The 16,710-nt window shown below is 40.7% G+C and overlaps 1 protein-coding gene and 1 long non-coding RNA gene across 3 annotated transcripts in view; one reads left to right on the forward strand and one right to left on the reverse strand.

Moving 5' to 3' along the window:
• Window positions 1–4,183: 4,183 nt before the first annotated feature.
• Window positions 4,184–15,229, forward strand: SLC10A2 (solute carrier family 10 member 2). Its single transcript, XM_083809219.1, has 6 exons — window positions 4,184–4,658; window positions 7,757–7,875; window positions 9,018–9,106; window positions 11,128–11,303; window positions 11,889–12,046; window positions 13,144–15,229. The coding sequence occupies exons 1-6, from the start codon at window positions 4,237–4,239 to the stop codon at window positions 13,275–13,277; spliced, it is 1,098 nt and encodes a 365-aa protein (XP_083665345.1). The 5' UTR covers window positions 4,184–4,236; the 3' UTR covers window positions 13,278–15,229.
• LOC310885661 overlaps window positions 8,251–16,710 on the reverse strand; it is a 46,072-nt gene continuing 37,612 nt past the window's right edge. The window contains exons 2-4 of one of the 2 annotated variants that reach the window (XR_014574888.1): window positions 12,333–12,448; window positions 11,793–11,904; window positions 8,251–8,568 (exon numbers count right to left, since the gene is read on the reverse strand). This is a non-coding gene — a long non-coding RNA (uncharacterized lncRNA). Of the gene's footprint in view, window positions 8,569–11,350; window positions 11,905–12,332; window positions 12,449–16,710 lie in introns of those variants that run through there. The other variant, XR_014574889.1, reaches the window with a different exon arrangement.

Raw genomic sequence — 16,710 nt, forward strand, 5'->3', positions numbered from 1 at the left:
GTTAAAAGTCAAAAAAAGAAAAAAGAAAAAAAAAAGTAATACCTATCATTTTGCATAGGCACAAAATGCCGAGGGTTTCAGTGACAGTCTTGCTTGTTGAAGGTAATTAAGGCTTTGCATATTACTCTAGTGAAAAAATATTTCCATATGGAAAACTAAAAATGTTTGGTGTTCACCAACTGCACTTTACATTTTGATTTTAGTCTGAGATGTGCATTTGAACTTATTTCTCCCCCAAAGGTTGGATACAAATAAAGAGGCATAAAAATTCTTCTCTTGAAAGCATTCCCAATTTGAGGATCCTGAGGTTTAAACCTCTGACCAACAAAAAGATCAATGATATCATAGGCTTTAGGAATCATAAGACTGATTCAAGTATGCTACATAGTCAGAAGAACAGTACATTATCCTAGTTTTCTAGTGTTTTGTTCTTGTTGCTGTTGCTGCTAATGTTTTGTCATGAAGAATGAAGAACTCACCTAGATCTTCTAGTGCCTTTCTATGCTCATACAGCATATTAATTGCCCAATGTTATTGTGATGTTTAATACATGGGTGATTACACAGCATCCACCGTGTAGGGTGACAAGCACAACTGTATTGGTTTTACATAGCAAGGTTTTGGTAGCAGGGGGGCTGCAGGGGTGGACTCTGTGAGAAGAGTCCAAAAGCTGCCCCTTTTCAGAACAGAGCCAGCTCCAGCCAGCTCCAAAAGGTTCCCGCCACTTGCCAGAGCTGAGCCAGTGAGCAACACTGGTTGGGTCTCTGGGAGAGCAGAGTTAAGAAAGGGAAAATAACTGCTGCTTGACAGCAGCTGGGAGAGAGGAGTGAGAAAATGTGAGAGAAGCAGCCCTGCAGACCCCAAGGTCAGCACAGAAGGAGGGCAGGAGATGCTCCAGGTACAGAGCAGAAGTTCCCGTGCAGCCTGTGGAGAGGCCCCTGGTGGAGCAGGCTGTCCCCCTGCAGCCCATGGGTCCCACACGGAGCAGATCTCCACGCTGCAGCCCGTGGAGGAGCCCCCGGTGGAGCAGGTGGAGGTGGCCTGGAGGAGGCTGCGGCCCATGGAGAGCCCCCGCAGGAGCAGGCCCCGGGCCGGAGCTGCAGCCCGTGGAGAGGAGCCCCCGCAGGAGCAGGGGGTCTGGGGGAAGCTGCTGCCCATGGGGGACCCGTGGTGGAGCAGTTTGCTCCTGGGGGGTGGAGGGACCCCGTGGTACGGAGCCATGTGGGAGCAGTTCTTGAAGAGATGAAGTGTTAGGGACTGACCGCAGCCCCCATTCCCCATTCCCCTTTTCTGTAGAGCAGGGTAGAAGGTAGATGAGTTAAGAGTGAAGCTGAACCTGGGAAGATCAGGGACGGGGAGGAAGAATGTGTTTTTAGTTTTGTTTCTTACTCTGTTGTTAAGTGACAAAGAATTAATCTGCCTGGTGCTGAGTCTGTGTTGTCTGTGATGGTAACTGGTCTTTGATGGTAACTGGTCTGTGATGGTAACTGGTGAGAGATCTCACTGCCCTTATCTAGGCCCATGAGCTCTTCTTTTGTATTTTCTTCTCCTGTCCTGCTGAGAAAGCAGAGTGGGAGAGCAGCTGGGTGCGCAACTAGCAGTCAGACAAGGACAAACTGCCACAACAATAAAGATACTTAACTGTTTATTGACTTATGATGTTTTCCTATATATCAGATTATGCTTTTCTACATAGGAGTGTAAGAAAACACATGTGTCAGAAAACACATGAAAACACATGAATCAAGGCAGGAGAGGGGGGACACACAGCAGGAGGCAAATACACTGAAGAGACTGTGAAGTTCCTCTGGTCCAACATATAAACAAAGCAAACAAGGCTGCACACCATACAGCATGGCTAGGGCCTCTCCTAGAGCTGTCATGCCTGAAAGGGGTCATAGAATGAGAGAATGGCTCGGGTTGGAAGGGACTTTAAAGATTACCTCGTTCCAACCCCTTGCCATAGGCAGGGATGCCACCCACCAGATCAGGTTGTCCAAGGCTTTGTCCAGCCTGGTATTGAGCACTTCCAGGGATGGGACCTCCACAACTTCTCTTGGCAACCTTTTCCAGTGCCTTACTGCCCTTACAGTGAAGAATTTCTTCCTACCCTCTAATCTAAATCTATCCTCTTTTAGTTAAGAACATTCCCCCTTGTCCTATCATTATCTACCCAAGTAAAGAGTCCTTTACCCTCTTTTTTATAAGAGCCCTTTAAGTACTGAAAGACCGCAATGAGGTCTCCCCAGAGCCTTCTCTTCTCCAGGCTGAACATCACCAGCTCTCTCAGCCTTTCTCCATAGGAGAGGTGCTCCAGCCCCTTGATCACCTTTGTGGCCCTCCTTTGGACCTGCTCTAACAGACCCACATCTTCTGCTGGGGGCCCCAGACCTGTAAGCAGGACTCCAGGTGGGGCCTCACAAGAGCAGAGCAGAGGGGGACAATCCCCTCCCTTGCCCTGCTGGCCTCTCCTCTGTTAATGCAGCCCAGAATGCAGCTGGCCTTCTGGGCTGCAAGCATACACTGCTGGCTTGTATTGAGATTGTCATCCACCAGAACCCCCAAGTTCTTCTCTGCAGGGCTGGTCTCAATGAGTTCTTCTCCCAGCCTGTACTCATGTCTGGGGTTGCCCCGACTCAGGTGCAGCACCTTACACTTTGACTTTTTGAACCTTGTGAGGTTCACATGGGCCCACTTATCTAGTCACAGGGAAGCTGCCCTGGCTCAGGCTGTCATCCTGCATAGATATGAGCCATAGGAATGATGAGGAGCCACGAGGCACACCAAAATCAGGCACAAGAAATATGACTTCCAGACTTTCTTCCAAACTAGGCAAAAAAGGTGACCTGCACCTTTGCCGCAGGTGCGGATCCTAAATGCAGTACTGCACCAAAGGAGACATGGTCTTCTTCAGCTGAGACAGAGCTGGCTACAATGGGCTCCAAAGCAGCATGCCAGCCCCACTGCCTCGCTCCCCATGTCCAGCTCAGCGAACACAAATACTTTCTCCTCACACTCTTCGCCTCCTCATGTTCTTCCTCTTGCCACCTGACATTTCCAGCACAAACTGGAGCAAGGCGAGACAGTGCCAGCTACACCTGGCAGAAGGCATCAGGAGGATCATAAATCTCCTCAGTGCCCCGACAAGCCCAGCCCATGCCATCTGAAAGCCCACCCTTCTTCTTCCCCTCTCCTCCCTTCCCTCAATGACAGGCTCAGCACAGGAGTGGAAATGGCCAGGAGTAGGGTGAGGCACAAAAGCCCAGTCACTGGGTGCCCAGGCTAAAGAGACATGGAGATGTCAGGTTGCAGCCATAATGCACATGCCAAAGCCAAAAATACAGGCAACCTTTTAGCAGACTGTATCACAGGAAACTTCAAGGCCAGGGATTTTAACCATTTTTGGGACTACATGGAAGCTGAAAAGGAATTACAAAGATTACCAGAAAGTTGCATTTAGCAGGCAAAAGTGACAGAAACATGCATGAAGTCCTATGGTAGAGTTATCACTGCACACTTGTCATAGCTTCTATTATACCAGAAATGCAATCAAATATGGGTCCCACCCCATTCAAAGTGAGTCCATGATTCTCAGTGGACCCTTGCACCTGAACGATGCAGCATAACGCAAGATATGCCACTTCACATTTCTGCCTGCAGCACTCTCTGAGCAGGACTGGGGCCTTTGTTTTCTCTCTTGGGGTTGCAGAGAAGCTCTGAGGGTCTCCTAAAATGCAGCCCCGTGCAGCCTTGAGAAGGCAAGTAATTTTTCCTCTCTCAGGCCCTCTACTTATGCTTTCTTGTGTATCAGTTGCTCCTTTCAGCCCCACAGCCCCGTGTAATGCCAGTGATAGTGCACGCATGAGCAGCTATCCCAAAGGCATGCAAGAAATTCAAAGGATGAAGTCTAAACTTTCTCTTCCTTCTGTGATTCTCATGTTGTGTGCTCAGCTATTCCACAAGCCTCCCTTCCACCCTTAAATATTAACACAGCTATTCTTTTGCTGTGGGATTTCTCATTATCATGAGAATAAATGATTAAAAACACCATACTGAGCAAGTGCAACTTTTATAACTATATGAATCAGCACCTTGCCAAACCCTTAAAGAATAGTGTCTAAGTATTTATTGCACTTTATTGCTTCCTGGAGCATTTAAAAGGAGTTGGTAACAAACAACCGTTTACACAGGCTTAAAAGTTTTCCTTGGATGTACTGAGCCATTCTGCATTTCAAAATGCAGACTTTCTTGCTTTCCCAGCAACTTAATGCTAAGTCTTTGACAAAAAACGTCATGGATTGTCCAGCAAATGCTACTATTTGCAGTGGTACATCTTGTGTGTTACCAGAAGATGATTTTAACCGTACTTTGAGTGTAATTTTAAGTACTGTTCTGACGATCATGCTGGCTTTGGTGATGTTCTCCATGGGTTGCAATGTGGAAGTTAAAAAATTCTGGAACCACATAAAAAGGCCCTGGGGTATTTTTGTGGGTTTCCTCTGTCAGTTTGGAATTATGCCTCTCACAGCTTTCTTGCTGTCACTGGCCTTTAACGTGCTTCCTATTCAAGCTGTTGTGGTGCTTATCATGGGATGCTGTCCAGGAGGCACAGCCTCCAATATCATCGCTTACTGGGTGGATGGTGACATGGACCTAAGGTAAGAGCAGCTGTTATCTAAATATTCATACACCTTTTTATATTGTAAGTTTTGTATTGAAAAGGACTATCTGTTTTTTTTCTTGTCTTGGTCCATGTGTGGTGCAGCTTCCTTCGTGTAGAGATGCTTAGTTAGTATAATAGTAGTAAATACAAGCAGACTAGAGTTATCCTGAGTTCTTGAGCACTTGATAGGAAGACAGCATAACAGAATTGTGTATATTAGAAATTGTATTTATTGTAAATTGTCAGATCCTGCAGAAAATAGCATTGAGGAAGACCTCTAAAATACTAGGATTATGAACTCTCTGTCCAAGTTAGCATATATTTGTGATTTTGTTTCTCCAAGATCTTGGGCAGTAGAAAAAAATAACAATTAATTTTAGAACTTGAGTCCTGTGTACAAAAGAGCAGCTATGCAATCGTTTTTTTTCAAACAATGTTTCTTGAAAGAAATGACCTGCAGAAAAATATTTTCCCTCCTTCTGTGTTCTGCACAATGAATAGATGGGCATAGTTTTTCTCCTTGGAAACTAATACAAATGAAAATCACTTGCAGTAATTCTATCTGCTCCTGGCACCTTCTGCAAAGTCTTCAAACAGAGAAAATTTTATATGCTACAAGCTACTGACTAGCACAGTCCTCCACACTGGGTCCTATGAAAAAGCTCCTTTGTGGCTAGGTGTGTTGGTCTCAGTGACTGGATGCTCTGAACTCAGAAACAGATATGTAAGGCACCTGGCGTGGTCTTGGACATCAAATACACTGCAGAAGTCAAACTTACTCTTGATGCAAATTCCATGGAGGGTTCATTAACTCTTATAGTTTTTAAAAATAAGCCGTCTTTTTTCTTTTCATATCCTGATTACTCTGCTCTAAAATAAACAAGATCATTTCTCTGTTTCCCACAGAGTAACATAAATTGGGGCATTCATTCAATTTATCATATGCCAGTCTGAACTAGAAATGGAAAAAATAATAGAAGTAAGAAAGTTGTGGAGCTAGGGCAAATTGACTAAGTATGTTAATATTTGTGGCTTTAATAAGACATTTTTTCCATCATTTGAAAACAGTGAACTTTTCTGTCACATACAGGTGTTAATGTAATACCTGCTTTCAAATTATGTATGAAGTCAGCTCTGCTAATCACCACCTTCCTCGCTGTGGAGGAAAAACCTATATTAGACACTTTATTTCTATAAATGAAAGTCTGAGAAACCTCAGATGGAAAGACATCCAACACAACTCTTAAATTCTGTCCTAATCTTTCCTTGGAAGAATACACTGAACTAAACTCTGCTTTCTCAGGTCTGTATAGTCAGAATCCAAACTGATGATTCTATAAATATGAGTAGAATTTATATCCCGTGACAATGGCAGAGGGTAAGGTAAATTGAAAATACTTACTAAAGATTATTCTTCAGGTAAAGACCTTTACCTTAAGATTTCAAGGGCTTTTGATAAGGACCTTTGTGACAGTAATTCAAGGACAGATGAAACAGGAGGTACAGCAGAGAGCAATGCAAGTATCTTCAGTTCTTGATAGAACAGTAAAAGTAGCTTGACTGGTTTCTGGAGCCAGCACAGCATTATAGAAAGCCTGCCCATCACATTAGACAAAGTTTTGCTTTTAACTGATATTTTCTGTTTATACATAACAAGCCATCACCATTGTCTACCGTCCTGCTTCAAAACTTCCCAGTGCAATTACACCACAAGTTAGAGCAGGAATTAATTTTCTACTGTTCATATAGTGAATCACAGGGAGGTGGAGTGTGAGGTTTTATACCTTTCTTAGTTGCTCAGACCCAGATGATGTCCTCTAAAACTTCCCATAGGGACACCTGTTTTTGACGTTTCTTGGTATTTTACAAGAACAACCACTTCTGAATCACCATTTTCTCTCCTCCACAGCTCCCATGAGAGCTGCTGCAAACACAGGGGTTGGGGTTAGAGAATAGGCTGTCTTTGGAGAAGGATGTAGATATAGCAACTGTAGGAATATGTACAGTCACAGGAAACGAGCTCTTTTATCCATTTGGGGCTTTATCTAATCTTAATTGTAGCCCATAGATCTTTTTCCTTTGTGTATAACTCCCTTGCCAGAGGCTTCTACCAAGTTACATCCAACAGCAGAGAAACAGAGTCACAGGAAACAAAACTAAGACGGATATTTCTGTGGTTTCTGTATGAATTCTTCCAGATTTCTCTGGATGTTCCCAGTTTGTGGGACAGGATCTGTAGCTCCTTTTCTGAGGGCAGGCTACGCCAAAGAACAGTTAGAAGTGAGGCTCATAAGCAAGTTTCCAAAATCTCCCAAGTAAACCCTTCTCAAAATGTTTACCTCATAGGATTGTGATTTGTAGGCATCCTTTTATCTATGCTACTCAGAATCTGACAGTTTCATCCCTTTTTAGCTGTCTTGGTTTTTCCTCCTTCATTCTTCTAGTTGAATGCACATTTTTCTACGAGGTATATCATGCCCAGTGGATTCAAGGCTTTATGTTTTAAAACAGAAATGTCTTGCACAAGCTGAGGAAGCAACAATGCTTATACTCAGCTTCGTAGAGGAATTCTCAGCACCTATCCTTTGGCCGAGGGCAAAACAAGCCAGAAAAAGGAATTTTATTACATTGCTCTTACTAGATGAAGAATCTTTTTTGTTTGTTTGTTTTATGCTGTTAGCTTTGGAGTGAAATTCTAAAGTACTCCAGAACTACTGATAAAATGGAAAGCAGCATCTGACCCAGCTTGACACTCTCTCAGAAGCCAGTGGGACAGTCACCATGCAGACAGACTTGTGAACAGACCTTCCTAATGGCTGCCAGCCTGACTGCCTCATTTGCACTGAAACTTATTGTTCTGTGTCTGCAGAACATGTTGATATTTATGGATTTTTTACTTCCTTTTTTTTTTTTTTTTTAAGCAGTAGCCATTCTTTCCATTTAGCTTTTTTCTTACTTGATATATGGATAAATTGACCGTAGCCAGCAGCATTTCTTGCCCATCATTTCATAAGCTGTTAAGTCATAATAAGATAATGAAAGAAGTATATTCTAGCATGAGACAAACTGTCACTTTAACCAATTTCTTTGCAGCATCAGCATGACAACTTGCTCCACATTGCTTGCAATGGGGATGATGCCACTCTGTCTCTTTGTTTATACCAAGATGTGGACTGATTCTGATGCAATTGTACTCCCCTACAACAGCATTGGTGAGCCAAGTGAACCAGCACTTTCCCTTCTGACTCTCCTTTATCCTCCTTCTAGTAACAACCCCCTTTATATCTGCACCATCCTGCAGAGTCAAAAAGAAATTACCCCAGATTTTTAAAAAATATTTTTTTCCAACTTTCCAATGACTTCAGTAAGAATTATGTACCTAGGTCATTTCAAGTCATCCACAGCTCTGTGGAACAAAGACTTTAAGTCATTATAAATATGGTACAGATATTTATCACAAGGTTGGGCATGCTTTTCTTTTTAAATGGTTTGGAAACCTCCATGGTACTGGGATAAGAATATAGAATAATTCATACAGAAATAACTTCTTTCCCTAGATGAAAGCATTTGTAACAGCTTTAAGGCACAATCCTGCAAAGTGCTAAATGCTGAGGCCATAATCTGGCAAAGTACTTAAGCACATGTGGATAATTAAGCAAGTGATTAAAACTGCTGAGTCTTATTGAAAAGCTGTAATCTACACCACCAGGAGTGGCTTCATTTGACTTCCTGTCAAAAATCTCATCTAGCTACAAAGAGAAAATAGTCAAAGTATTTAGAAATACATGCTCCAGTGCTTCGCAGAACTGTGGCCCTGGTGCTTATCAAGTTCTGTTCCATGTTGTGGTAATCTTACAAAGCCAGCAGAGTCACTTTCATATTCTTCAATTTCATTTCCCATTGTCCTGGAAAAAAAAATCACATATATTGCTTGTGCTTTCAGAAAAACATACCAGAGGGGGAAGGCCAGAACAAAAGAAGCTCTAAATTGGTTGTTGATATGGTACAGTAGTGAAACACCTGCAGACAAAATGAACATTTAATATAGCTACTCATCACAGGATAGTGGTGATTAGCACACTCAAATTTCTGTCTGCCTTTTTGATTCAGGTGAATGAGCATGTAGCTCAGCAGAATGACAATTACTTCAACAGGTTGCCAAAGATAACAGACTCTATAGAAAAGCAAACAGGCAGGTGTGGGGAGAGCGTTCATGCGCTGGGGTACGCATACCAGAAACATCCCCCCCAAGGCATGCTCCATATTCTCAGCCCCTCCATGTGGTGCCTGTTCTCCCCTCATGAACTTCTGCATGATATGTGGGCTTATCTTTTTTCTTTTCTTTTTTTTACAGGAATTTCACTGGTAGCTCTTGTAATTCCTGTTTCGTTAGGAGTGTATGTTAACCACAGATGGCCTAAGAAAGCAAAAATCATACTTAAGGTAGGATATATAAGGCTGAAGCATTGGTAATTATAGACAAATTATGGAATCAGTGGCACCACTGAAGCAGTACATTGCTATTCATAGTATTAGTGTCTGACTTTATAAGAGCCTTGAAGTTTTCAGCAGAAAACAAATGAGACGCTGCGGAAATATATTGCTTTCCCCCTGCACAAATGTGCATGAGTTGCATACATTATTAGAAGCTATCATTATCTAAAGAGCCTGCTTTTGTCTTTGGCTAGAACTATGTTAGTAATTGAGTTCAGTTTATAATGTAAACTGAAAATTGGAAGGAAAATCTTTCACGTCAAAAGGATTCTTTTTCCTGCAAAATAATAAAAAATGAAAACATTCTGGATCATACAAAAATATTTCTACTTTTAAACCAGTGTATCATTTTTGGCAATTTTGAGTGAGAAGTCAATTTAAATATGCATATATATATGTTGAAAATGTGCCAACAGTTAAGAAATCTAACAAAACTATTTATAAAAATTCAACTTTATTTGCAAGATAGTTTCAGAAGCATCAAAACTGTGAGTTTTGGCAAAAACAATTCCCACCAAAATAGTACTTACAATAACTTATCTACCTTTACTGTTAATAGAAAATTAATCATCCTGACCATTGCCCTGCTAAGTTCAAAGTGATTCTTAGATGTGCTGAGTGCCCTTGGCCTCCGCTGACCACCCTTAGTTAATAAATATATTTTATAAGTTTTCTTAAGCAAAACTAGCCTGGCAACTGCTTATTCTACCTGAGCTACCAGATCAGAAAATATAGAACACAAATAAGGTCCTTTTAAGTCCAATTAATTTATTTGAAATATTATCTTAGAGTGCTGTATTTTCAAATGCATTCACAGCTTACTTATGAACATGGATACTATTGAGTGCTGGTTTCAAAACTATCCTTTATAGTCAGTTAAGGGAAAAGCAGGGACTTGAACGCACATGAGAAGGTGTTCTTTCAGCAAAGCACCATTTCATCCTCGTTCATAATGAGTGTGTGAGCAACCCACAGTAGAGTCCATTGCCAGTTTGCTTGATATAGGACACTGAAACATCAAGTGAAGATTGAGCCATAGCTGTCAGTTGAAGGTACAGATGGTGAGAAATGGAGATAAGAGCACAAAGACAGTGTGCCAAGTGAAACAGAAGAGGTTGTCATGGCCAGACCATGTTTCTTTTTCCTAGGTGTATGTGGTTAATAGCTCAGTCAAACAAAAGTACTTGTTAACTCAGTACCCTTAAAAAGACTTCAGCCAGAGACTGATGAAGTCAGTTCATTGGGAATACACATTTTATCTGAGAAAAGGATTTCTCCTAAGCTTAACCACAGAAATCTGCTGGTGAGATCTCTTGCAACATATGCCATAAAGGAAGACATTTCACTTAGATATTGAGAAGAGAGTGAGTTATTCCTTTCTTTAGCAAGCAGCAGTGAGGATCTTGGTACGTTCAGCCACAGCAAATAAGTTCAACTCATTAACTATGTCTATGTAGAAATACATGATCTCACAGCCAGTTTTCAAACACAATATTTTCAGCCATATTAAAGATTTACTCCTCTGCTTGGCAAATAATTTCCCAACACTAACAATCTGGCATCTAGTTAGCAAACACCACACTATGCCCCAAAGTGTGACTGCTCAGGAAGTGGAGAGGAAAAGTGCATTATACTAGTTATTAAGCTGATGGTTTCCCAATAACTCTGAGAAAGATCTAGCCTTATTCACGTCACACATGTGAGATTGTTTTTAATGTTGAGTTTTATGCACAGCTATAGCCAAAGCTTCAAGATTAGTTTTACAGATATATGCTATAGATACCTATAATAGCTGTGCTTTGATCTATATCTGTAGTCACACATTCAAGTGCATTGTACAACTCCATTTTGGGGAAAATAGCAGCGATATAATGTGCCTACCATGAATTATGTCAGTAAATATAAAAGTATGTCAGTTTTATGTTTGATAAGACGTCTTTTATTCACACAGTCCTTCTTTCTCCTCGCAGATTGGTTCCATAGTGGGAGCGATCCTTATCGTGCTCATTGCTGTCGTTGGGGGAATACTCTACAAAGGCTCCTGGGTTATCACACCTAAATTATGGATCATTGGTACCATATTTCCAGCAGCTGGCTATTCTCTGGGATTCTTTCTGGCCCGCTATGCTGGTCTGTCTTGGAACAGGTATAGATTTCTCTGTGAAATAGTCCTACAGTCTTATTTCTGTGAAGGTAGTTCCTTTTTAATGAATAATCAATTCTAAGAATACTTCCTAAATGGTAGCTCTGCTACAGGGTCACTTATTCACCAACCTTTTTGTAAATAAAACTATTAATATGCATGCACATTTTTATCTATGGATTCTGACTACTATTTCCTCCAATATGTCATTCCCATATATGCCCATGTCCTGCACTTCAAAGGAAGTGGACAGAAGAGACCTAACTAACATAAGGGTTGAGGCTGTGGTGAAACTTTGCATGAAGAATCAACAACCCACAATTTAGAACATCGTTGCAAAAGAGGGTGATAATAAGTATTACTGAATATGACATACATGGCTTGAAGGGGGAGAAGAGTCCTCTGTAATTTCTGAACTGCCATAAATTGTATGCGTTCTGGTTGTAAAAGATGTATAATTTGTGAGCTGAAGGATACCAATTTCTCACTTACCTGTTACTGTGTGGTTCCTTCTTTTCCAGATTCTTAATAAAACATAGAGACACACAGGCTGTTATTTCATGACTGTCTTTGTATTATTCCCTTTAGATGTCGTACAGTGTCTCTGGAAACAGGCATGCAAAACACTCAGTTATGTTCAACGATCGTACAGCTCTCCTTCACTCCTGAACAACTTGAATTGATGTTTACATTCCCACTCATCTACAGCATTTTCCAGCTGTTGTTTGCACTAATATTTTTAGCAGGTAAAGTATAGCTATTTTCTATTATTATTATTGTCACCTGTCTCATTTTTAATGGATATGGATAAAACAAGAATGGACGGCTGAGAGAGGAAAATAATGAAATGGTAAACAATAAACTTTATAATGACCCAAATGGCTACTGAACATCACCACTGTGCTGAGCCATGTATGGGAAAACATAAGGATCAGTTTAAGATCGGAAGACCCCTTGTTTTTCAGCACAAGGGAGGGATCTCCATTACGTACAACCAGAATAACAACACCTTGAGCACAGGATTGTTCTTACTGCTTGATGTGGAAGGGCAAATGTGTCTTCCATTAGAGTCCTCTACCACTCCAGTGTGTCTGGGCTTACAGCTGCACACCAGGACCATCCCCAAATGCATGTACAAACTCACCCTCCTATCAGGGATTAAGAGCATAGGCATTAGCTTCACAGCTAATAGGAAGAAAAAAAATCTTCCATGAGAAGTAAAGGCCCCTTTTTTCTCCCACATGCACTTCATACGTGTTGCACTGCTACAACATACTGAGGGTCAGAACTTTGCTCCTGTTGCTCCCACCTAAAACCAGTTGTGAATATTTAGCTTCCACGCTCAAACCAGCTGTCTTACTAGGCATCAAAAGCACTCTGCCCCAGGGACACAACCTGAGAGGTATACCCCCAGTTCTTACCTCTGCAGCTGGCAATGGCATGAGGACAAACTTCTTTGCCCCACTTTGTCTTAGCTTCTGCCAGACAGGATTCATGTAAAAGTAAGAATCAGTCCCACAGACCCAGCCAACTGCCCAAAGGCTTCCCAAGAGAGACAGAAAGTACTTTGAAAGTTATTACATGCAGTAGGAACAGAAAGTAGTCAAGCATCAAAAGCAGAATTTTAAATATTTTCCTTGTTATTTCCTAAGCATACTTTTTTTAGTGATGACTGTTGTTGACATACAATAATTAAATCTGTCTTTAAAGAAACTCTATCTTGAAGCGTTTGAAAATTTTAGCGATATGAGGTGGGAAAATTTTGTACGTCTACATGCTACTACAGTATTTTTCAGGTCATTGTTATACCTTTATTTAATATTAAATATACACCAATTCGCAGGCTACCGTGTTTACAAAAGGTACCGTGTCAAACCGAAGACAGATGTTGAGAAAACAGAAGAAAAAGATGATTCAAAATCAATTTCATCACATGCTAAAACAAATGGAGGTTTTGTATCAAATGAGACAAAATAGACTATCATCACTCTGTTCCCATCAACTGAAAAGATATAAGATATATGGTTTACTTAAACTTCTTTTCAGATGCTGTTGCTTTAGGGAAATATTTAGCAAAAGAAGGAGTTCTATTGATATTGTACAGTGAGACTTTAAAATGATTAACATATGAAAGATTTCTGCTTTGATTTTGAACATGGTTTCTGCCACAATTGTATAATCTAATTCCCTAAAATATTTAATGTTTTTTTTATGGTTTATGTAAAGAAAGGCAGAATAAAGGTGGTCTATTGTTAAAAAAAAAAAAAAAAAAAGAGGGCAGATATTTGCTTTACTGACTCAGGTCCATGATCCTGCAAAACTGTCTACTAGTCTCAGCCCCTGTACCAAACAAAGAGAAATCTTGCAAAAGTGCCTGAGCAGCAACAGGAGTTGATGTGGAAGATCCGATGAGGCTCTTGGACTTTCACTGAACATGAATCAACCATGAAATTGAAACAAGCTAGTAATGAAATAAAGTTTCATTTAGGTCAGTCTGGGCATACTAAAGTCATTGCACTGTACTAGTTGCTTGAAGCATTAATTTATTCTAAAGCTATAAGTTTAACAAGTGCAAGGTACCTTACAACTCCATTTTTTTGCATGAATTAATATAAAGCAACAGCTTTGCATCTTCAGTCTGGGTCTATTAGGTGCTGGAAACATGAACAGAGAGAAAAAGCTTAGGGCACAAGCCTAGGGCAGTTTCAGTGACAGCTGCGTACAAAGGCTGAGTTTGGGGAAATGTAAGAAATGAACGGCTTCTACACAGAAAGGGAGACATTTGAAAGTGGAATAAAATTGTCCCCGATTCATCCAGGAGTACATTCACCACTGTAGCGACAAGATAACAGTGCTTGCAGACAGTCGTATATTTCTGTGATTTTATGAACTCAGTAAGTTTGAGCTTACCATGTGTCCATGACATTAAGACACTGATGTAGTTAATGACTGTATTATTTTAATTATATAAAACACAGACAGAAATAATTGGATGGAAATATACGTTATTTGTCTCTGAAAACTCAAGGGCATGTATGGAAAACTGTCCTAAGTGTGTGGAGAAAGTTAACATAATTTTAAAAGAATTAGCACAGTAAATTTTTGCAGCTGTAATTTTTTGTGGATACATTCAGTAACGTTAGTCCTGTAGCTCTTATGCAAAGAAAACATCGAGAGAACTTCAGATGAAATAAGTGAGAACTTGGCTGACCAAAAACTTCCAGAGTGAGCCAACTATCAACACATGGAAACTATACAACTCTTTGTCATATTCAAGAGGACCTTCTGAGGTGTTGTGAGTTAAAGTGGCAAGTTTTCTACAAACACAACTGAAATTGTGGAATTTAAGTTCCAGACGTGTAGCTTTCCACTGCTGCAGAAATGTGCCCAATATTAAACAAAGGATAAATTATTTTTATATACCATATGTGGTGGAAAGGGCCTTGAAATATTCCTGAGTTCTGAGAGGCTTGAAGCTGCTTTGCATTCGGGGAGGAGTTCAGAATGGTCATACCTCCAAGGAGGAGTTCAACACCTAGCAGGAACTAGCACATAACTAGGCATGTTATGTTTCAGAGAATAAAGAATAAACAGAAAGGTGGAGTGAAGTCTACTATGGAGACTTTATGGAATTATAGATGTAAAACACAATATTCACTGAGGAAAGGATAAGCTGCTGTTTGTGACGTCTGTGGTTAAAAAGTCTAATGTCTTTGTCCTGCTTCCATCTATAAATGAGCAGCAGAGGTTATTTAGGATAGTGTCTGTCTTACACACCAAGCTGCTCTTCTTTCCCCATGCTAAACCCCAATATTTTAAGCAGATTTTGAAGTTGTATTGAAGAATACTAGTTTGTCTTATACTATGTATGTGTATGTATTTAAAGCAACTGTATAAACACTGAACTGAATAAAGTCAGAAACTATTTATAATTTTGCCCACTGGAGTAATTTGTGGTGGAAAGAATTGAGACTGAATCCTAACAGGCAGACAAAGTTTATGGCTTTGAGATGTAACAAAAATACATAAGATTATGTGTAAAATGAGTATGTTTAGTAACGATGAAGATTAAATGAATGTGTGACATCTGATGCCATATTTGATATACACTTTTTAATGTATATATGCAATTAGGGCCCCAAATGAAGTCTGGAGGTTGCAGTTTCTGCAGCCATTACAATTAAACCTAGCTACGGTTGGATGTCCCAAGCTTTATATGAAGCAAAGCCAGCTCAAAGTTTTTGACCAACATACAACTCTAGAGCACACCAAACTTTTGCTTTAAAGACCCATAACTTGCAAATGTTGCCAGAGTCAGGGTTACGTTGACATGACAGCTGCTAAATATCCAGCTGCAGGAGTCTGGGCAGCATAAATATCCATTGTGGATGCAGCTGGGCTGGGCTATCTCACAAGCACTTTGCGGGGAGCTGTGTCCTCTCCCCAGAGGTCTCCAGAAAGATGTTATGTGCCTTTGGCTGTTAGCCATATTAATGCTGAGGTGTGAACTTATCAGCTGAAGGAGGCTCGCAGTTACAGTTTTCTTGGTAACATCAAAACAAAAACCCCAGTTTGCAGAAATCGGCTGGATTAACCCACTCATGTCATCTTTTCTCACATCCTCCATAATGAAAATCCTTTCAATGAAAGGCAGTATTTTCTCGCGGGTAACTAGTGATAGGACTAGAGGGAATTGCCTCAAGTTGCGCCAGGGGAGGTTCAGGTTGGAAATGAGGAGACATTTCTTCTCAGAAAGAGCAGTCAGGCATTGGGATGGGTTGCCCAGGGAGGTGGTAGAGTCACCGTCCCTTGGGGTGTTCAAGGAAAGGTTGGATGTGGTGCTTAGGGACATGGTTTAGTGGGTGACATCGGTAGTAGGGGGATGGTTGGACCAGATGAACTTGGAGGTCTTTTCCAACCTTAATTATTCTGTGATTCTAAGATTTAGGCGACACTGCTTCTTGAGCAGTCTTCTGGCTGTTTAACCAGCCTGTGGATGGGACATTGCAGGATGTGCAGTTTAGAAGCACAAAGCAATGACATACAGGCTAACAGATACTTGATCCAATTAACATTTACAGATACTGGTAATTGTGTATTTACCAGTTCAGGCTAAAAAATTACATTGATGCTTTGACAGGTTCTAGGTTAATGCAATGAGTCTACTTTTAGGTAGTCATTCACGTCTTAATTCTGCTGCAATTCTGTATCTCAAGCCAGTACAGGCAAAATGAAGTATATCTAAGGATAGGCATACCCTAAAAGTCAAAACAACAGCTAAATGAGTTGTTTGTCTCATCCCAAGATCTGTGGTATAAGGGCTGCAACAATGCAAAAATCACACTTGCCTAACCGAACTCTGTATCTATAAATCTGGGAATATCCTCTAGTCAGTGAAGACAAAGAAGCA

This window comes from Anser anser (genome assembly GCF_964211835.1).
Source record: "Anser anser genome assembly, chromosome: 1".
Classification (NCBI taxonomy): Eukaryota; Metazoa; Chordata; class Aves; order Anseriformes; family Anatidae; genus Anser; species Anser anser.

Bases quoted from the DNA above. Each gene is read 5' to 3' on its own strand.
- SLC10A2 (XM_083809219.1), top strand. From the start codon at position 4,237: ATGCAGACTTTCTTGCTTTCCCAGCAACTTAATGCTAAGTCTTTGACA. The intron at 4,659-7,756 runs GTAAGAGCAGCT...ATTTCTTTGCAG, and splicing joins GATGGTGACATGGACCTAAG to CATCAGCATGACAACTTGCT. The intron at 7,876-9,017 runs GTGAGCCAAGTG...TTTTTTTTACAG, and splicing joins ACTCCCCTACAACAGCATTG to GAATTTCACTGGTAGCTCTT.